General features: G+C 42.5%; 1 protein-coding gene across 1 annotated transcript in view; it reads left to right on the forward strand.

The window, feature by feature from the left end:
* The first annotated feature begins 16,821 nt into the window (after window positions 1-16,821).
* The window catches only part of GAB3 (GRB2 associated binding protein 3), a 120,795-nt gene continuing 116,576 nt past the window's right edge, over window positions 16,822-21,040 (forward strand). The window contains exon 1 of the mRNA XM_063432116.1: window positions 16,822-17,021. Coding sequence (XP_063288186.1) covers window positions 16,950-17,021 — 72 coding nt within the window. The 5' untranslated portion in view covers window positions 16,822-16,949. The remainder of the gene's footprint in view (window positions 17,022-21,040) is intronic.

Consider the following 21,040-nt stretch of genomic DNA (forward strand, 5'->3'; position numbering starts at 1 on the left):
TTGCTGCAGCCTCTCTGTTACAATTGCCACGAGCGGTCGCCCCCGATCCTCGTGCACCGCCCGCGGCTTCTTCATGCTCGTGCTCGCCGCGAGTGGCTGCTTACAGTGTCCTCACATCGCTCTTGGCTGCCCCCTCCTGCAGCAATTCAAACGCTCGCGTGCAGCATCTTTACATAGGCACCCAAGTCAGTCACCTGACTCGGCGCACAATAGTGACCTCAGCACTCCCCATGTGTTATAGTTAACTCTGATTCGAAAGTGGCCAATCAAAGTTAACCTAAACATATTTAAAGTCACTTCCCCTTCCCCTCAGTGCCCTGTTGTGGGCCTTTATTAACCATATTTGAGCGTTGTACTGTGTTTGGATTTCCGGTTACCGATCTTTTAGGTTGTCTCACGTTTATTCTGTTTTCTCGTTCCCTGACCTTGACTCGTCTCTCCGTTTATCCGTCTCTCTGTATCCCTTGACCTTGGCTCGTTTTCCAACTACTCTTTTGCATAGCCCGGCCATTCTAAGGACGGGTATTGCAATTCTGTCTGTTGTGTCCTGTCTGCGTGTTTGGTTCCCTAGGGATTGTGACAATAATTATATTTTGTTTAATGAGAATATATATCTCCAAAGGCATAGGGCAGCAATGGGAGCATGTTTTGTACCTTCATAAACCAACCTCTTTATGGGATGGTAGATGCTCCTCTTTGAAAATGGTAATTTGTTTAGAGATCCGATTTGATGTCATAGCACATAACAGTTGTTGATATAAAAGGAGACAATGGAGGATTTTACTATGTTTGTGGATAATCTTTTTTTTTTTTCAATTTATGTTTTATTGAAAATTTTAGATAGTTTAACATTATTATCTGTATTATGTTACATAGAGTCGTATGTGACAAGTGATATAAAACAACTAGTATACATATGGTTAGTATATAGGTGTAGGACCATTTATGTAATACAATTAGTAAACATATGGTTAATATATAGGTGGATAGGTATGTGAGGAGGAAACTCTCACTATTTTAGCAGCAGTCCTGGGTAGTAGACACATTTTCAATAAATTGAATCGGTCACTTAGTGAGTCTGCGTTCTGGCTCCCCTTTGGCTGCAGGTATCAATCTCTTTATTGCCGCATTGCCCGGTGCCTTGTTTTGCTTGTGCTTGTGGTAGAGACAGTGCTCCGGTTCCACTAGTGCATCTTCGGGTGGAGGGGTCCCTTGCTGTTGCCTTGTCATCAGCCCTGCGAGTTGTAAGAAGCTGTCAGGGTCATCTGTTGAGGTGAGCGTGCGGCTTTCCCCTGCGATGACAGTGGTGAGGGATCCGTCCATGCCCCAATGGTATCTCAGGTTAGCGTCTCTTAGTTTCTTGGCCACAGGCGCCAGTTTCCGTTTTTCGGTTAGCGCCGAAAACGGTGTATCAGGGTACACTGCTACTCTGTGGCCTTCGTGGGTCATTGTGCCTAGTTCCCTTGATTGGGTCATTATTGCGGCCCACACAGAGATGTCCCTGGTGACAATGATGACGTCTCTAGGCGCTTCTTTGGGCGCTGCTGCGGATTTTCGCACCCTGAAAGCCGAGGTGATTTGTGCCCTGTCTGTAAGGCCTCTAATGCTCATGGCTGTCGTGAGATCATCGACATAGGGCAGGAGCTGTGCGTCTTCTATGTGTTCGGGGACACCTCGAAGGCGCAGGTTTTTTCGCCTGTGCCTTGCCTCTACAATAGACACCGAGCGTCTCAGGTCTCGTACCTGTAGTGTGAGCTCCTGTAGATTCCGATCCGTGTCATACAGTTTTTTGTCCCTGGTTGTCTCCCATGTCTCCAGGTCACGGACTGTGCGGCGCACGTCCTCTACTTCTGTCTGGACCTTCTGGAGGTCCTCTCTCCAGATCTGCCTTAGGTCGAGCAAGAGCCTCTTTATATCCCCTTTTGTGGCTGGGGTCTCGTCTGCTTCAGGGTCCGGCGAGCTGTCTCGGACCTCCGAGCGAGGCGAGGGCAGTGAGTCCTCTTCTTCTGCGGAGGCTTCTGGTGAGTAACAGGCCTCAGGCGCCATTTTGGGTCTTTGTGGAGGCTCAAAGGAGAGTCTAATATCGGGCTGCCGAGGCGTAGCTGAGCCCAGGTTTTTTCCTATTTTTTTTCCCCATTGTCTCTGTTTGGGGGTATTGCTCGTCTCGGGTGTATATATTTTCTTTTTTTTTTTGGTATTTTCCCGTGGTATAGGGCCGTGATATGATTGCAAACAGAGCTCCGTGGAGAGACGTCCACTCGGTTCAGCCGCTGGACACGCCCTCCGTTTGTGGATAATCTTAACGATAATTAAAATTGACTTCTTATGAAAGCGATGTCAACCAAATTGTATTTTTGGATCTAATGCTTACAGTTTTCCTTATGGGTCAGATAGCAACAGAGAACTATAGAGAACTGGTCTCTGTCATTGGCATCCAACTTCCATCTGAACCATATGGTTTCAGAGACCTCTACTGGCAAATAATTCTGTCATGCCTAAAATTAGTCCCAGATCTCTCTGGCACCAGTGATCGGCAGGTTAATACTGCTACTGGGCACCTTGATATCTGAGACAGACCAACAATAGCACTCCTGACACATTCCCATAGGGATATTGAATGGGACTAAGTCATTTCATGGTTCCTGGGCCCCTGTCTACCCTAAACAGCCACCTAAGGACACCTTATGATTAATAATGCTGTGCTGCCATCTCCCATCTCCTGTGCTCCCTCCTCCCAAACACTTCTCCCATCCTCAGGTATATATAAAGGACCACTATAGGCACCCAGACCACTTCAGCTTAATGAAGTGGTCTGGGTGCCAGGTCCAGCTAGGATTAACCCTTTCTTCTATAAACATAGCAGTTACAGAGAAACTGCTATGCTTATAATAGGGTTAATCCAGCCTCTAGTTGCTGTCTCATTGACAGCCGCTAGAGGCGCTTCCGCGATTCTCACTGTGATTTTCACAGTGAGAAGACGCCAGCGTCCATAGGAAAGCATTGAGAATGCTTTCCTATGAGACTGGCTGAATGCGCTCGCGGCTCGTGGCGCATTCAGCCGATGACGGAGAGGAGGAGGAGAGTCCCCCGCCCGACGCTGGAAAAAGAGGTAAATTTAACCCCTTCCACCCCGTAGAGCCCAGCAGGAGGGGGGCCCTGAGGGTGGGGGCACCCTCAGGGCACTATAGTGCCAGGAAAACGAGTATGTTTTCCTGGCACTATAGTGGCCCTTTAACCCCTTAAGGATACATGACATGTGTGACATGTCATGATTCCCTTTTATTCTCGAAGTTTGGTCCTTATGGGGTTAAATCACTTGATTCCCTTACTTCCCTTTGTTCATTTGTCCCTCATCCCTTTAGGTAACAAGCTTGTTTGGGAAGCGCCCTTTACACCTATTGTTTCCATATGCCATTTTGTTAGAATTAAATGTTTGTCTTGTTTCCTATCGTACAGCACTGCAGAATATGTTGGCGCTACATTAATAATTCTAATTTTCATTGTACCCTGCAGGTATTTGCACCCTTTGTCAAATTGTAAATTGTGCATTTTGGCTAAAACTGGTCATGCTCGCTCTAGTAGCTATGACTGTAACCAAATAGTTTGCAACCTTTAATTGGTTTGCATTGCCTTGCTGCCTGACTCACGTGTGCAAAGATTCTTTACAATTAGGATTCAAAGCAGAACTCCAAAAGGAATGGACATTCAGTGTGAAAAAACAAACAGACAAACAATGCACAAATGCAGAAATTGGAACACATTATTTCCCTACAACATTTAAAGAGTGTAACAATTGGTAGCCATAATTTTATTAATCATAACCAATTCCATTCAACCCATAAAATCTTGCAAAATAAAATATAAATGTCTGCCCATTTAAAAAAAGAACAAAAAGTCATTAGCCATTCCCAGGTTTCTTACTTTAAAGTATCAGATCTTTTTTTCTGTTATTTATCTGCACATTCTTGTAACTGCCCCCTTCCCTTCCTCTTTCAAACACGATTGCTTTCACAAGCGCAGATAAATCACTCTTACACCTTTTACCAGTACAAACACAAAGTGGATAAAGGGAAGTGTGGCTTATCACTAACTGTAAAATAGAAGCTGGACAGTAAAACTCAGTTTCACCCCCTTACTTACTATCTTAGGCATCATTTCTCTTAAAGTACACTGACACAAAAACAAAACATAAAAGCATTTTTGTTGTCGTGTAACACAATGTAAACATTGTATGCACTTAGAATCTTGCATAAAATAATTCTAAAATGCATTGTAACCATACATAAACAAATATATAACCCTACAGTCGAACCGTAGTATAAATATTGTGGTTAAAACTTTGGATAACTGAACAGTGGCAATGTTTAGTACAAATGAAAGTATAAACACACAAAAAAATGCCTCTAACACAGATTTGGGCTATTTTGACATAATTAATGCAATTTTTTAACATAGAACATATTTCTTGTTTCTTTTCTTCAAAATGATTATTCGCATACTTAGTATTAATCTGCACATTTTATTTTCATCACTTTTACATATGCCTTCTCTTTTTTTTTTTTCCACATATATAGTCTTTTATTGTAGTAAGCAGGATAACGTCATACAATACATTCAGCCGATATTGTTAGGTACATACAATGTTGCTTGGTAATACACAGAAACAGTTTGACATGGTCTAATGCAGTGAGTATACATATAAAACATTTGGTGTTTGCCCATTTTACAATTCACACCTGCCCTGGTATGTATTATCAGCATGGACTGTGGTAGCGTCTATTTTTTTTTTTTGCCCAATTTAAATTTTATTGAAATATTGTTACATTAATCATCTTTGTCATAGTATTAGTATGGTAATTGAAATATTTTGTCATGTAATACCACATTTGACACTATATGTTGTATAATTGTATCATAGGAACTTTTGGGAAGAAAAAAGGAAAACTGAAAGCATAGCATGTCCTAGTGGACTTTAGGTCCCATGGCCAGAGATTACATAGGTGCCAGAAGGGCGGTGGTCGAAGGGTCACGGTTTCTTGTGGATGAACGGTCTGGTTGCTAGTCTACTGATCTTTGTCGCGGTCCATCTCTTGTCAGAACGTGAGTGCTCTGCTGGACTCTCTTGTGCATTCGGCTGCAACTCCATGGGTTCTGTTGCTTCCTGGTCCTCAACCAGCAGCCCGAGGGATTGGAGAAGTGCTTGTGGGTCATCCGTGGAGGACAGGGTGAGTGTGTCCTTCCCCCGGGGTACCACCAAAGAGCCCCCTGTGTCCCAGCAGTATTTGATAGCGTTGTCTCGGAGTCGCTTGGCTACCTGCGCCAGCTTTTTCTTTTCCGCAAGGACTTGAAAGGGTAGGTCGCTGTAAATCTCGACTGATTGCCCCTCAAACCGCACTGTGCCCATCTCTCTGGAGCATTTCATAATCACGCTGCGGGTTTGTATGTCGCTGGTCACTGCGATGACATCTCTGGGGGCTGTTTCTGGGGCTGTCGCCGATTTTCGAATCCGGAAGGTTACTTTTATGTGGGGGATCGCTGGGTTGTCTTCAATGCCCATGGAGGCTATCAGCCTCCTCACAGTTGGGAGTAGGGCTTCGTCTCCTATCCCCTCCGGCACACGTCTAAGACAGATGTTGCGCCGGCGGTGTCTGGATTCCAGGCCGAGCACCGCTTTCTGCAGCATCTGGACCTCAGTGGTAAGTTTTTCCAGCTGGCTTGTGGTGTGGCTGTGTTGTAGGTCTCTGGAAGCCTCCTTCTCCTCCACCTCCTGCACTCTTCTCTGGATTTTGCCAATTTCGGCCTGGGTCTGCTGTATGTCAGCTTTCCAGATCCGCTGCATGGACGCAAGGAGTCTTTTTATATCTCCTTTTGTGGAGGGAAAATAATCGTCCTCCGAGTCTGTAGCTGACGCGGCTCCACCCGGGTCTAGCGAGGCAGGGGATTCCCTCTCTGCCTCGGAGTCGTCCGAGGTCTCTGGGCTGTATCGAGGCGCGGGCGCCATTTTAGGTTGCGGCAGCGGCGTGGGCCTCTCGAAGGATAGCCTGATATCAGGCTGCCTAGGTGTCTCCGGTTTCTGGATTTTCTTGTTTTTTCTTCCCATGGTTGTCTCTGGGTGGGGGTCCGTGAGCAGCTGCCTTGAAGTTCGTTTTTTCAGCTCTTGTGTGCCTGTTACGGTGAGGCCCTTATGGAGCTCCCTTGATATGCGTCCTGTAGGTTTCTTGGTCGGCCACGCCCCCCATAGCATCTAGTTTTACGATTTAGTTGGTAACCGGAAACATGAAGGGGATGGGGTGGGAGGGGGGAGAAATAACTTGGAGTCTGGGGACATAGCGTCCCCTATCCCTGCCAGCTCTAGATCTGCATATTATTTTACATTATGCCTCCGATAGTGAGAGACTCTTTGAGGCCTTTTTTCTATTTGTCATTGCCGTATGCCAGCTAGATACGGGAAATTGGTGACCCAATTCTTCTTCCCATTGTAACATGTAGGTCGTTTTTACTCACGACTGACCCTCGAGGAGGGCATTGTAGCACATAGCTAGGGGCTTCCTCAGTCTAAGTGATAGAACCTGGGTGAGTAGAAGGGGTGATTCCCTATTGGCCTCTTGTGTTCCCCTTATATGTGACGTAAAACATATCCCTTTGAGGTAGGGAATATTGCTGCTGGAGGTCTGGGGAGGATTTAATCATGTTACCTTCCAGTAGGTCGAGCACCATGTGTATGCCCCTGGTTGTCCAACCTGTCGTGGGTAAGTCTGGGGAAAGTGTAGTCAAGGACGCTAATGGTGCTGCCATTAATAGTGAGTGAGGGTTTATGATTAAGTGGTTCCACAGCTGCCATGATTGCAGCAAAAAGCGAGAGCAGTGCAACGAGTGTGTCCCTGCCTGTGTGGGAAGCAAACTGGCCCATAGTGAGTGCACCGTGTTGTGTGGCATCTTCCAATGCTAGCCATAGTGGCTGTTGGGCAGGATTTGTGAGCCTCAGGATATGTACCCCTTGTGCTAGGACCGAGGCTCTAAAATACTGCTTGACGTCTGGGATTCCCAGCCCTCCACTGGCATAATTAAGCCCTAGGTTGCGTTGGGCTACTCTTGGGGGTTTTCGCTTCCACACATGTGCATTGATAGTGGCTTGTAATAGTTTGATCAGTTTGTTTGGTAGCGCTATGGGTAGCATGCGAAAGAGGTAGAGTATGTGGGGTAATGCCATCATTTCAATCGTGTTCACCCGGCCTAGCCAGGATATCTCCAGGTTTTCCCATTTCTCTAAAGTCGTTTTGAGTTTGTGCGCTATTGGGTAGTGGTTCTCTGTTAGGATGGACTGATGTGTTTTCGTCAGTTTAATCCTCAGGTATGTTAGGGATGTTTTGCGCCAATCAAAAATGTACTCGGTAGTCAGCTTAGTCAGTAAGTTGTGCGGTAGATTGATCAGTAGCGCTTGTGTCTTGGAGGTGTTGTTTTTGTAGTAGGATACCTTACCGTATTCGTGTAGGATTCGTGTGGGAATGGAGACTGTGGGTTAAGTGATGAACAGGAGAATGTCGTTGGCAAATAATGCCAACTTTTTCATGTCATCTGGGGTCAGCAGGCCGTTTACGTGTGCGTTGTCGTTGATAAGGCGTGTCAGGGGTTCCAGGCATAGGATAAAGATGAGTGGCGACAGCGGGCATCCCTGACGTGTGCCATTTGTTATAGAGAAGAGTGCGGATAAAAAACCCGTGCTGAAGACTCTAGCTGATGGGTGTTGGTAAAGGGCCATTATGCTTGCCAGGAAGGCGAGAATGAATCCCATTTTGCTCAGTGTGCATTCCATGTAACCCCAGTGCATGTCGTCCAATGCCAGCACCAGTCCCTGTTGCGAGGATCTGTTGGCCCAGTCGATGAGGTTTAGGAAATGTCGGGTGTTGACCCCGACCTGTTTCCCCGGTTCGGGGGAGATGAGTGTGGGGAAGAGCGTTTTCACCCTGGTTGCTAACATTTTGGCATACAATTTGACGTCCGAATTAAGCAAGGAAATTGGTCGTAAATTTGCACAATTCGTGGGGGGTTTGTTAGGCTTAGGCAGCGTAACGATAAACGCTTCTAGCATTTCCCTGGGCATTGTTCCAGAATTCTTTATGTGATTGAATAGGCGGAGAAGATGGGGAGCTAGTTGGTCCTCTAGCGTTATATAATAATAATTGGAGAGACCGTCTGGGCCTGGGGATTTGTGTTGGGAGAGTGATTTAATGGCGTCCCTGAGTTCTTCTTCAGTAAAGGGGGTATCTAGGTGCAAGCTCTGGTCCTGGGAGATGCGGGGAATAGTCGTTCTGTCTAAAAAGGCATCTATTTCTATGGTTGAGGGCTGATGGGTTGTGTTGTCTTTGTGTAGTTGATATAGCGTTGCATAGTACGCCGCTAGTTCACCTCTTTTCGAGATTATAAAGGGAATTTTGGCCTGGAGGTATTGTTGTTTCAGCCGTTTTGCTAAAAGTTTGCCTGCATTGTTCACTAACGTGTAATGTGTTTGTTTCATATAGCGCATTCGTTTTTCTGTTTGCTTAAGTTGTAGGTCGTGTAGTGCTGTTTTAAGGGTTTGTAAGCGTTTGTGTGTCTGCTTAGTTGGGTTTTTTTTTTTTATGAATAGCTTCTACGTCCGCTATGTCCTTATGTAGTCTTGTCTGCTCAGTGTGTGCTGCTTTTTTGGTGCTGGCTCCCAGTTTGATGAGCTTGCCTCGCATAACTGCCTTGTGGGCTACCCATTGTGTGGTTAGTGCAGTGTCACAGTGTACATGCGCCTCGAAGTAAGCAACTAAAGATGCCTGAATGCGGGGAAGATGTTGTGCATTATCGAGGAGAGCTTCGTTGAGGCGCCATGAGCCTCTTCCCCTAGCTGGATTTGAGATTTTCATGGTAGTCACCAATGGGGCATGATCCGACCACGTGATAGGGCCAATATGCATGTTACTCGCGTGCGGCAGTGTGCGTTTGTCGAACAGGCAGAGGTCAATTCTAGTGTAGGTCAGGTGTACTGGGGAGTAAAATGTATAGTCCCTGATGCCAGGGTATAAGTTGCGCCATACATAGTAGTAGTCATGCTTATGTAGTAAGTGTGCTAAGTGGCGGCCAAGGGAGGTCGATGTGTGCTTAGGGGGTCGGTTTTGTGCCCTCTGTATGTCTATAAGTGGGTCCGGGGAGCAATTAAAATCCCCACAAATGATGGTGTGTCCTACTTTGTACAACTCTATTTTACGAAATACCATGATCAGGAACGATTTCTGTGTATCATTTGGGGCATATAGTGAGACAAGCGTTATTTGGAGACCATTCAGGGAGCCCACCAGGATAAGTAATCTACCATATTTACTGATATATTGTTTTGTGGGGGTAAAGACCCAATCTCTGTGAAAGTATATCGACACCCCTTTGGATTTGGTTCGGGACATCTGAGTATCTGTGGGATGTGCTGCAACAACAAATCTGATCCATGGAAACTCCACCTTGCAACATGCAGGACTTAAATGGTCTTCTGCAAATGTCTTGGTTCCAGATACCACAGAACACGCTTACAAGTAAAGTCTATGCCTCGATGCATCAGAGCTGTTTCGCCAGCACTAGGGGAATTTACACAATATTAAGTTGGTGGTTTTAATGTTGTGGCTGATCAGTGTATAGTGCACATTATTTATACATATACATACATATATGAGGAAAAACCTGTATAAGTATTGGCCATATATTTGTACTGGAGAATAAAATTAATCTTTGGGGTACTGGAGTTTTAAATACCTTTTTACATGCTACAATATGTACGGTCTGTGCTAAAAGCAAATAAATACATTGCAGAATTCTGCAGTAAATGCCTGCCCCTTCGTCACACTGCCCCATTCTAATATACTTGCACCTTTTCAACCACAACAGCAGCTCAGCCAATGACAGCACGAGTCATCACACAGAAAAAACACCCAGGCATATATGAAGTAAGTAAATCTACACATCTGTTCCCCTTATTTTTGCCTAAATGCTAGTCTACTGCAGGTTGTGTGTACTTTGGGCTATAGAAGAGCTATTAAGTGATTTACAATTATAACAAGCGTGTGACTGACAGTACAGAAGGACACACTCTTTGGACATCACTACACTCTGCCCCTGAAAATAAAAGCCGGTTGAAATATTAGCCAGAAATCTCTGGATAAACTGCTTAAGTGAATAAATATACCATATATTTTATTTTTGAAAATTGTATTAAATACACTCTTTATAATGGTTTTGTGACGTGTAGTAAAAAGAAAGTTCTCAATAACAACCTGTAATATTTCTTAAAGCACATATGCGTTATTACAGAAGAAGGACATCAGTGTCATTAATTGTAGCAGAGAAAATAAAGAATACAATAAAACAAGTAAAACCAGAGTATAACTACTATTGTCACCAACTTACTTTAGGTTTTAGTGAGTCATACAATGCAAGATCTTACACGTACCCAAGTGGTTAGTGGAGTGCCTCAGGGTTCTGTCCTGGGTCCACATTGTATATAATTAATGGGTTACTCCAACCCATCCAGCCCTTTTTTATTATCTTTTTTTCAATTTAGAATGCACTATTGGGCACTAGGGACTTGCCCATCTGCCCTCCCCTCTCCCCTACCACTTAGGTTTCATGAAAAAGCATTTAATTTTACTAATATTCAGGCTCAGAGCAAAGGCACACAGTCTGAGTCAAGGAGGGGAGTTAGGAAGTGTGGGGTGGACAGTACACGCTTCTCTTCGCCGATGTGCTCACAGTTGCCAGCGTACAATGGGTGCTTATGACAGACATAATTTGTGCTCACAATTAACATTAGGCAGCCCAGAACAGAGTTCCTAAGTCACGTTGCTCATAGATTACTCACTCCATGACCATTTCTAAAAGTAGAAGTGGTCATTGAGGTTGGAGAACCCTTTAAATACAAAATGTAAAATCAGGCTGTATTCCATCTTGTAGGAAGGAGCGATTCTGTATTCTAGTATTGCATGATGCTCATCAATTAATTTTGAGTGTAAAGGCAAGCAATCCTGTCTCCACTCATGATGACACCAATTTTTTTTTACTCATACCTCAAACAATTGAAAACAGGTGCATTCATGCCTGAGGGATTGCTCTGGGTCAGTCCCTATCTCACCTATGTAAATAGTAACAATAATTATAGCCTTTTTCTGATTACGTACAGGTGATAAGGAATTTGCAAATCTTCCTTGGATAATGACCCCGTTTAGGAATTGCAAGACGGCAGCAGAACAAAGATACAAAAGTGTGCAATATGCTACCAAGTTTGTTGGGAAGTGTCTGCTGGACGTCTCTGTTGTATTCTCCATATTGAAGCCATGCAGTACCATGTGCAAATTATCAGCAGCCAAAGTTGCAACAATGATATGTAAGCCAAAGATAACATGCTGTATGTCCTAATGTAGGTGCAGATTCCAAGGAATGGGATCTATGAATAAGGGCCTAAAATAGTAGAAGGGGCAGGTAATTAAAATACTACATTATTACACAAATAGCATAAAAGCAAACACACACTCACACACACACACACACACACACACACACACACGTATATATGTATATACACACAAAAGAAAATGTTAAATATCCCATGTTTAAAGCATACAATCATGTATGTAGAACTTTTCAAATGGGTTGAATACTGCATGGAGTCCATAAAGTAGATGATCTTTAAAAGGCAGCTTTAGACTTCCTAGGTACCACTCGATTAGCTTGTGTCATTCATATAACATATAACAAGTCAATAGAAAATAATTACTGGAACTGTTTATTATGTAAACAAGACAATCTCTGTTCTCTTCTTCTCCTGGTGATAAGAGTGGCACCCTTTAGTGGTTTATTACCCTCATTATTTAGGAAGAATGTATGTCATCCCCACTAAAATTCCCCCTAACACTTGAATTAATGTTACAGACACCCTTTCTGAAGGATTGTCAGAAAAGAGGAATTTGGGAAATGACCCTCAGAAACGACCAAGGAAAAGGAGACGATGGCCAGCAAGTTAGTAGATGATAACAGAACAGAGATTGAAGTGAAAAGGCAAGATACAATGAACTTCAAAAGATTAGGAGAGGTTAAGAGAAGGCACATAGGCTGAAAAAGTGCTATGTAGGGAAAACAAACTTACCGCTCTGCATTACTATTCTTACTGTTATGGAGTGTGGATCAATGGAAGGCCACCAAAATTTTATTTTTGCCACTTTTTACATGCCGTAGTTAACTAGTAATCTTGAAAAAATACCAAAGTCCATCAAGTTCAACCTTGAGACCGATTATGTAATGCTGCTGATCCAAAAGAAGGCATAAAACCCAGTTGCAGTCATTTCCAATTTTGCAACAAAAAGTGGGGAATCCTTCATGACTCCATGCAGGGGCGTATTAGCCGCGAGGCAAACAAGGCATTTGCCTTGGGCGGCATTTTCCAGGGGGCGGCAAAAAAAGCCGCCCCAAATGCCCAAGGCAAATGTCTTGTTAGCCTTGCGGCTAACAGACATGCCGGCGGGCTGCTGGGCGATCGGGCGGCACTGCCTGGCGGGCGGGCGGCCGGCCGGCGAGGGAGCACTTCCCCTGAGCTGTCTGCTCAGCTCCCTCGCCAGCCGCAGAGTGAGGCTGGGAGGCGGAGCCGGAATATGACGTCATATTCCGGCTCCCAGCCTCACTCTGAGGCTGGCGAGGGAGCTGAGCAGACAGCTCAGGGGAAGTGCTCCCTCGCCGGCCAGCCGCCCGCCGGCCAGGCAGTGCCGCCCGATCACCCAGCAGCCACTGGACCACCAGGGAGGAAGAGACACCCCCCCTCCCCAGCATTCCCAAAGGTAAGGAGGCTGGGGGGGGGGGGGGGGGTTAAATTAAAAAAAATAAAAATGTGTTAAAAATTAATTTAAAAAAAAAGTGTTAGAAATAAATTTAAAAAAAACGTGTTAAAAAAAATTAAAAAAAAAATGTGTTAAAAAAAATAAAAATGTGTTAAAAATAAATTTAAAAAAAAAGGGTTAATGTGGGTGGGTGAGTGTGTGTCTGTGTCTGTTAGTGTGTGTCTGTGTCTGTTAGTGTGTGTCTGTGTCTGTTAGTGTGTGTGTGTGTCAGTGTTTGTGTCTGTTAGTGTGTGTGTCTGTTAGTGTTTGTGTCTGTTAGTGTGTGTGTCTGTGTCTGTTAGTGTGTGTGTCTGTTAGTGTGTGTTTGCCTGTGAGTGTGTGTGTATGTTAGTTTGTGTCTGCTAGTGAGTGAGTGTGTTTGTCTGTTAGTGAGTGTGAGTGTGTCTGTTAGTGTGTGTGTGTTTCTGTTAGCGAGTGTGTGTGTGTGTGTGTGTATTTAGAATGCGGGGCGGGGGGAAAGGTTGGGTGGGGGTGGCGCGGGGGGAGGGGGGGCGCCTGAGTTTTGTCCTGCCTAGGGCAGCACAAAACCAGGATACACCACTGACTCCATGATGGCAGTCAGCTTTCTCCTTTGAGCAACATGGGTGCTAAGTTTTTAACTTTCTATGCCAACCTTTTTAAGGGTTAGTGAGAGGCCACCTATTTGATCTGCATGTAGCTGAAACATTTGAGTGGTAGAAGTGGCAGTTTTTAATTTTTGATAGTAGCATAAAGAGACTTACCATAACCTGTTTCAAATCTACTGCTAAGTGACTGTAGTTTTCTGTGGGATGAGGATATAATTACAAAATATAGTAATCTGCACTTCCTAAGACAGGCTGAATTCAACAAAAATTTGGTGAAGGCATTTTATACAAATTTGGTGGCATTTTGATAAAATCAACAAAGCCTTCATCTTTGCAAGAATTCATAACAATTCAAAGAAAGAGCTTTTCCATTTTGTTAATTACCTCCAACCTGCAATGAGGCCCAAATTGTGTCTTTCAGATGTGCAGTTTTAATTTGGCTATTGATTGAATTACCTAAAATTAGTCCAAACAGCCATACAATGTAGATTTCTATAAATAAATCTGATTTCAGTGGAGATATAATCATTTATTCAACAAATATTGCCTATAATAAAAGGCAGGAATTATCGTTTGTGTCTTACCTATAATGACTTTCAGTGCACTTTATAAATGCCAGTAATAAAAATTGTTATAATAACATACATCTCTTTCATGTTAACAGAAGTTCACATATTAGCCTACAGGGGGCAGCCTGTTTGAAACAAACAGATTTCACTTAGCTATAGCAGTGCTGCAGCAATGTTTCAACTGGCAAATTCATAAGATAAGTACAGACTAATTAACAACACATTCAATGTATTTTTATGAAAAAAATACAAATCAAAGGTTTACATTCGGGGCACACAATACTCTTTAATGATGTTCTACCTTGCAGTAACTGTACTAGATTACCTTAACTGTCTTCTGCAATAATGACATAACAATAGCTCCAGTAACGTTAATATTGATCATCGCCTTTATGTATATAATTAATAGAATGCTCTATAAATGTAAGGCTGTAAACTCGTTTTGACAGTGCCCTCATCACTTCTATATGTTTTGATTTTTTCGCTCTAAATAAAAATATATCACATAGTGTCTGAAAAGAATACAAATTGTATAATACCAAGTTATGCTCAAATTGAATTCATGCCATCGCCTTTAATAACTTTTAATTTAAGACTTGTGGATGTGGAAAAAAATAAATGCATTGTGTAAATGTTTATCTTCACCTGTAGGATCCTAACTCAACCTGTATATTTTATATTACACCTTGTCAGCTGAAGAAAAAAAAATAATCCTTACTGCTTTTTTAATACCACCTTGTATTTGTCAATGTTAAGGTCATTTAAGCAAGGTCCTCATCAGCATTTTGTTCCTGTAACATTTTGCAATTGTGTCATTTATAGTTAAATATCAAAAAGATATGGAAGGGCTGCGCCAAATAAGGGTAGATAGTCCAGTAAAGTATTGCTAGGGTGCCAATAGATGGTCTAGGATACTTGATAGAGTTCCTCTGTGGATGCGTCTAGTGTAGACCGTTCCGTATATGTAAATACAAGAGAGGTAGAGGCGACTAATGGTATAGTATGAAAGTTCAGGGTGTGATAGGTAACAAAATGTAGAGAACTCACATTCAAGAGAGCTATGGCCAGCTCTGGTGTGGATTGCATACAGCGGTATAATCCCCACTTATGGGATATGTAGGGAGGGGGTCTCCGTCAACACCGTCTGGTAGTCCAGAGCTCGGAAAAGAAAAACAGAAAGCGACAATAGTGCTCTCAATTTTGATGTGGTTCAGTGTGCAGATAAGAAGAGGTAAAAAACTCACATTTGAGGGAGCTATGGCCAGCTCTGGTGTGGATAGCGTACAGCGGTATAATCCCCGCTTATAGAATTTGTAGCGGCGATACGTCCGTCAGCACCGTCTGGTGATCCAGGGCTCCAATATAGAAAAATAAAAAGCAGCAATAGTGCTCTCAATTGTGATAGGTTAAGAGAGTAGTAGAGGAAATAAAATAATACTCACAAAGATAGAGCAGAGGTACTGCTCTATGGATAGGCGCTGGTGGTATGATCCCCACCTAGGATTTCTTGGAGTACTGGAACTTTAAAATTGCCAGTGGAAGTAAAAGTAACCAGGAAAGGTTAAAATGCCAGGAATAGGTAAAAAAAGTTTAAAGTGCATAGAGAGTGCAATAAAAAGAGGATTGGTACAATAAAGTAGCCAAAAAACTTTTATTGATCTAAAATACACAATAAAATACAGAATTAATAACCATAAACGCGTTTCACCATAAGTGGCTTCTTCCCATTCTGAAGAGGCATTATACCGCTGTACGCTATCCACACCAGAGCTGGCCATAGCTCCCTCAAATGTGAGTTTTTTACCTCTTCTTATCTGCACACTGAACCACATCAAAATTGAGAGCACTATTGTCGCTTTCTGTTTTTCTTTTCCGAGCTCTGGACTACCAGACGGTGTTGACGGAGACCCCCTCCCTACATATCCCATAAGCGGGGATTATACCGCTGTATGCAATCCACACCAGAGCTGGCCATAGCTCTCTTGAATGTGAGTTCTCTACATTCTGTTACCTATCACACCCTGAACTTTCATACTATACCATTAGTCGCCTCTACCTCTCTTGTATTTACATATACGGAACGGTCTACACTAGACGCATCCACAGAAGAACTCTATCAAGTATCCTAGACCATCTATTGGCACCCTAGCAATACTTTACTGGACTATCTACCCTTATTTGGCGCAGCCCTTCCATATCTTTTTGTATCTATCCACCGAAGGATCCGAGGGGTTTTCCTTCATTTGGGTTGCTGCCTACCTTGACTAATTTTGTGATTACTAGCGCTGAATTCTTTTTGTGTTTATCTATAGTTAAATATCCCCCTTTTATAATATTGTAAAGCACTGCGGAATAGGTTGACGCTATATAAATACCAGTAGTAATAATAATAACTTCATGTTCCAGCAGGACAGTAGCTTCTTCAGACATCTATAGAGCATCACTGGGACTCCTGTTATCCTAGATATGTACCATGAGATCTTGGTTACTCTCCCCCTGTTCTCTCATCTTGCTTCATCTGTATTCCATCCCCCTCCTTGCTAAAACATTGCCATGAGAATTGGCACTTTGCAGCCAGCTAGCAGATAGCTCTACAACCCACAGAACTAGAAAAAAAATAAAAATTGGCTGCATTTCTCCCAGCCTCCCCCTTGCACTTACTACCCTTATACTATAAACAAGCAAGTGTTAAATATGCACGTGTTTCATTTGTGTTTATAAGGCACCTCGTCCCTGATCACGTGCTGGGGAGGGGATCTCTGCTTGTTTAGTAATCAATGTCTTCTTCACTTCCTTCTTGTGATGCAGTAGGCTGCGAGCACAGCTGAAGGAAGCTGATTGCCCTCAGTTTGAAATTAGCAGGGACAACGTACACACACACATACACTGGATTGTCTGTCTCTTGGAAAGGGAAGAAAATGAGTGCAGGGGACGTGGTCTGCACTGGCTGGCTCATCAAATCCCCCCCTGAGAAAAAGCTGAAAAGATATGTAAGTACTGGGCTACCCAGACATCATCACTTGGATTGTTCAGTGATACATCGAGCATTCTATTCCTGAATGTATCGGTGCGGTGAATAGAACGAGCTAAATCCTGCAGCCAGGGCACTTGTGCCACTAGGCACTAACTCATCAACCTGCTATACTTGCAGCCTGCATCATATGTACTGTGTGTAGAGCCATTGTGGGATGGGAATATATTGCCAGCCCAGCACTTAACTCCTTAAATGTTTAGGCGTGGATTTTATATGTATAGAAGTTTTATGATGACTTGTTTTGTTGTTATGGATGTGGTTTATGGTTTAGCATGTTGTCATCCTCCATTATGTTTCAGATAACGAAGTTTTGTTGGTGTCACTGTACATGTTGTACTTTTTATATAACTAGATGTACAGTCTGATAATCTTTGTTTTGAGTACATAATGGAATGGAGGGAGGTGGGGATTCCAGAGAGTGACTTCTGTGAAGGATGCGGGGGAGAGAGGGCACTTTGCTCAGCTACCCCTCAGTTTTTTACTTGACCAGCTTTTTTTTTTTTTTGGGGGTGGGGGAAGAAACCTGGGTGTCTTTACTGGAAACTGTGTCAATGCTGGCCTGCAAGGGAGACATTTACATTCCAGTCACAAATAATTGAGGGGCCTTTTTTTTTTTTTTTTTTTGTGTCCACATAGGCTGAGACATAGTGTTATTGTTTTATTCTGTGGGAACTGTGTGGGGTGAGCATAAAAGAAAGGAGAGGGGGAAAAAAGCCTCTGTCCCCTGTTTGTTTGTAAAAATAAATTATGAAAGGGGGATATTCCAGCAGTTGATTTCTCTCCTGTTATTTGACTAGTACAATTATTTTCTTTCATACTACCATGTTTGTTTGCTGATGTTAGCTTTTCAACTGAAATTGAGGAACAAATATACCGACCAGAATATTTTTTTTTAGCTTGTATAGCAGCATAATTGCCTGTGACTCATAGTCATTTGTGTGTCTCATGGACATGACAATTGTAAACAAGTCCCACCCATTAGACAGTGTTTTGATACCCCTGATCAACTTCAAGTTTCTAATACAATGTTGTGATCCTCACTCTAGAATTTGCTGCTCATGACATCCTTGTTTATTCATGGGTTGGATCATGACAGTTTGTGGCCTTTGACATCAGGCATTCTGTATGAGGACCTAAACCTGTGTTTATACTTTTGCTGTCTGAATGCCTGCTGTGTAGATGTTCCCAAATATTAACTTGCCTCTTTATTTTCTAACATAATGTCTTCTACAGTCTTTGTAAAAAAAAAAACTTGCATTTTAGTTTTTAAATATTTTTTAAGTTGTTCGTTTTTTTTTTTTGGTTTTTTTTTGTGTTTGTTAGATTATAACGCGTCTTTGAAAATATACCATTGAGTAAAACATTGAAAATAACATAATCATTTGTTTAGAAAGACCATGCCAAGGCATAGATTGCAAATGAGAAAGAGAAACCAAAACACTTTTTTCTAAACTGCAAGGTGCAAAAAAAATACAGCGTTTAGAAGTGTAAGTGACATGGCACAAATATTGGCCAATGTGGCAGTTTGCCGGATAGTGTTAATAGAGTTCTGCATTTCATATTTTTTTTTTTTTTCCCACAGATCACTAACACATATTTGTTTAATGTGGATAAGGAAACTTAACATTATAAAATATTTGGAAGGGACAGTTCCCCTTTTTAAAAGCACCTTTTGAACTCCTCAGAAGTATACTGTATGGCTCAGGACTGAGTTTACGAAGAAAGGGTTAATGTGCTTTGCTATTGCTGTAATTGTATTATCTCTACCATTTGACTGTTCTATTGTGCATGGTTTCCCTCCTTACTAATTTTTTCTATGACTTCATTTCACCACTACAGTGGTTACAGTAAAGTGCATGTAGTACAGTGTTATTTACCATATTTTGTATTAGATCATCCATCACTGATATGTGTACTGCCAAGCAATATGAGATAGCATTTATTAAAATGAGTGGTACAATAAAATAGGGGATGTGTGTGTGTGTGTGTGTGTGTGTGTGTGTATATATATATATATATATATATATATATTTTTTTTTTTCCCACTATTAAATGTCTTGACAGAATATAGACTATTTAAAAAAATACATAATTACTACTGCCACCTTTTTACATTTTAGTAAAAACACACTTTTGAATACGTTTGTTTTTATAGAAAAGGATAAAATTGTTATAAAAAATGGTTTCTTGTGCCCAATCCTGCAAAGATATATCATCACACTTTTATTTCAAAACTTTCTTAATTATCAGTTACTATTTTTCTCGCATAATATTTTGTCCAATTACTATTTTATATCTACCTCTTTCTAGCAGACAGAATTTAAAAACATCTGTTTTAAAAGCGTATGTATGTATGTGTGTATGTGTGTGTGTGTGTGTGTATTCGTCAGAAAGAAGTCACAATCACTCATTTGAACTTGTTTTACCCTCAGATTGCAAATACAGTATGTTCTAGGGCGGGTAACACATTCCACAACTAGCATAGCTTTAGTTGTCTTGTGCTTTTTGTTGCTTTTCATGTCAAGGAGTAAAATTTGTAACCTTTTTAAATGCTGGAGTTGTGAAACAGAACTCTTAACTCATGTTAGGATGCTCTAGGTTGCTGGGTTACCTCATTATTAAAGCTTAGGTTGTCCTTAGTTATGAGGGAAGGATACCTTATTTTGGTTAAAGTGTTTCTATAGTGTTAGGAATACAAATCTGTATTCATAACACTATAGTGCCCTCTGGTACCACCTTACATTGTGGCCACACCCCCGGTAGTTAAAAGGTTGAAAAAAACCATTGGTCAATTACACGATTCCAGTGCAGATGTCCCTCATCCCTACTGGGTATCTGCTCAGCATCCTCAGTCACCCGACCGGGGTGCCGCTAATGCACATGCATGGCTAGAGCTGTGTGTGTATCCCCCTATGGGTATTTAACTGATGTTGGATGTCCTCATGCAGAGCGTGTTGATGTCCAGCTGTCTGACGACTACTAGAGGCCATCTTAGTCCTGCAATGTAATTATTGCAGTTTCCACTGGGACACTGCACCCGGACCGCTTCAGTGAGCTGAAATGGCCAGGGTGCCTATAGTGTCCCTTTAATATCTCAGTCTTTTTTTTTTGTAATTAAAATAATTAATTTATTTTCTTCCTCATGTACTTCTTCTCTGCAAGCTTCAAGTTTTTGTTTATATCAAGCATAAATTAGATCAGGGGTAGGCAACATTCTGCACTCTAGAGATTGTGGACTACATCATCCATAATGCTCTTGCACCCATATTATTTTCCAGTCCGGTCGCACCTCCCACGCCTCCACGCTCTGTCAGTCCCTGCATTGGCTTCCAGTTAGATATAGGGCCCAATTCAAAATTCTGGCGCTTGCTTACAAATCCCTACATAATGCTGCTCCAACACACCTATCCTCCCTCATACACAAGTATGTCCCGTTGAGACCCCTGCGCTCAGCCCAAGACCTATGCCTATCCTCTGCCCGGATCCCCACCTCTGACGCTCGCCTTCAAGACTTCTCTAGGGCTGCACCTATTCTGTGGAACTCCCTTCCCTTCTCAATCAGACTTTCACCCAGCCTCCACTCCTTCAAAAAAATCTTTGAAAACTCACTTCTTCATTAAAGCGTATCAATTAAACTGTCAGCGGGCTTCTCATCCCCCACCCCATGACTCCTTTCCTGCAACTGTCAAAAATGACCTACCAAGCACTCCATAAACCCTTCTCTAACAAACTATTTTATTCCCCTACTTTAACCCTTTGTGTCTCTATACCCCACTCCCTCTAGCATGTAAGCTCATTGAGCAGGGCCCTCAACCCCCTCTGTTCCTGTACGTCCAGTGGTCTGATCTCAATTATGTGTCTGTTAGTCCACCCATTGTACAGCGCTACGGAATTTGTTGGCTCTATATAAATAATAATAATTAATAATGGCAAAACCTCATGGGAGGCGTAGTCCAAAACATCTGGAGTGCTGAA

The sequence above is a fragment of the Pelobates fuscus genome, chromosome 9 (genome assembly GCF_036172605.1).
Source record: "Pelobates fuscus isolate aPelFus1 chromosome 9, aPelFus1.pri, whole genome shotgun sequence".
Taxonomy (NCBI): domain Eukaryota; kingdom Metazoa; phylum Chordata; class Amphibia; order Anura; family Pelobatidae; genus Pelobates; species Pelobates fuscus.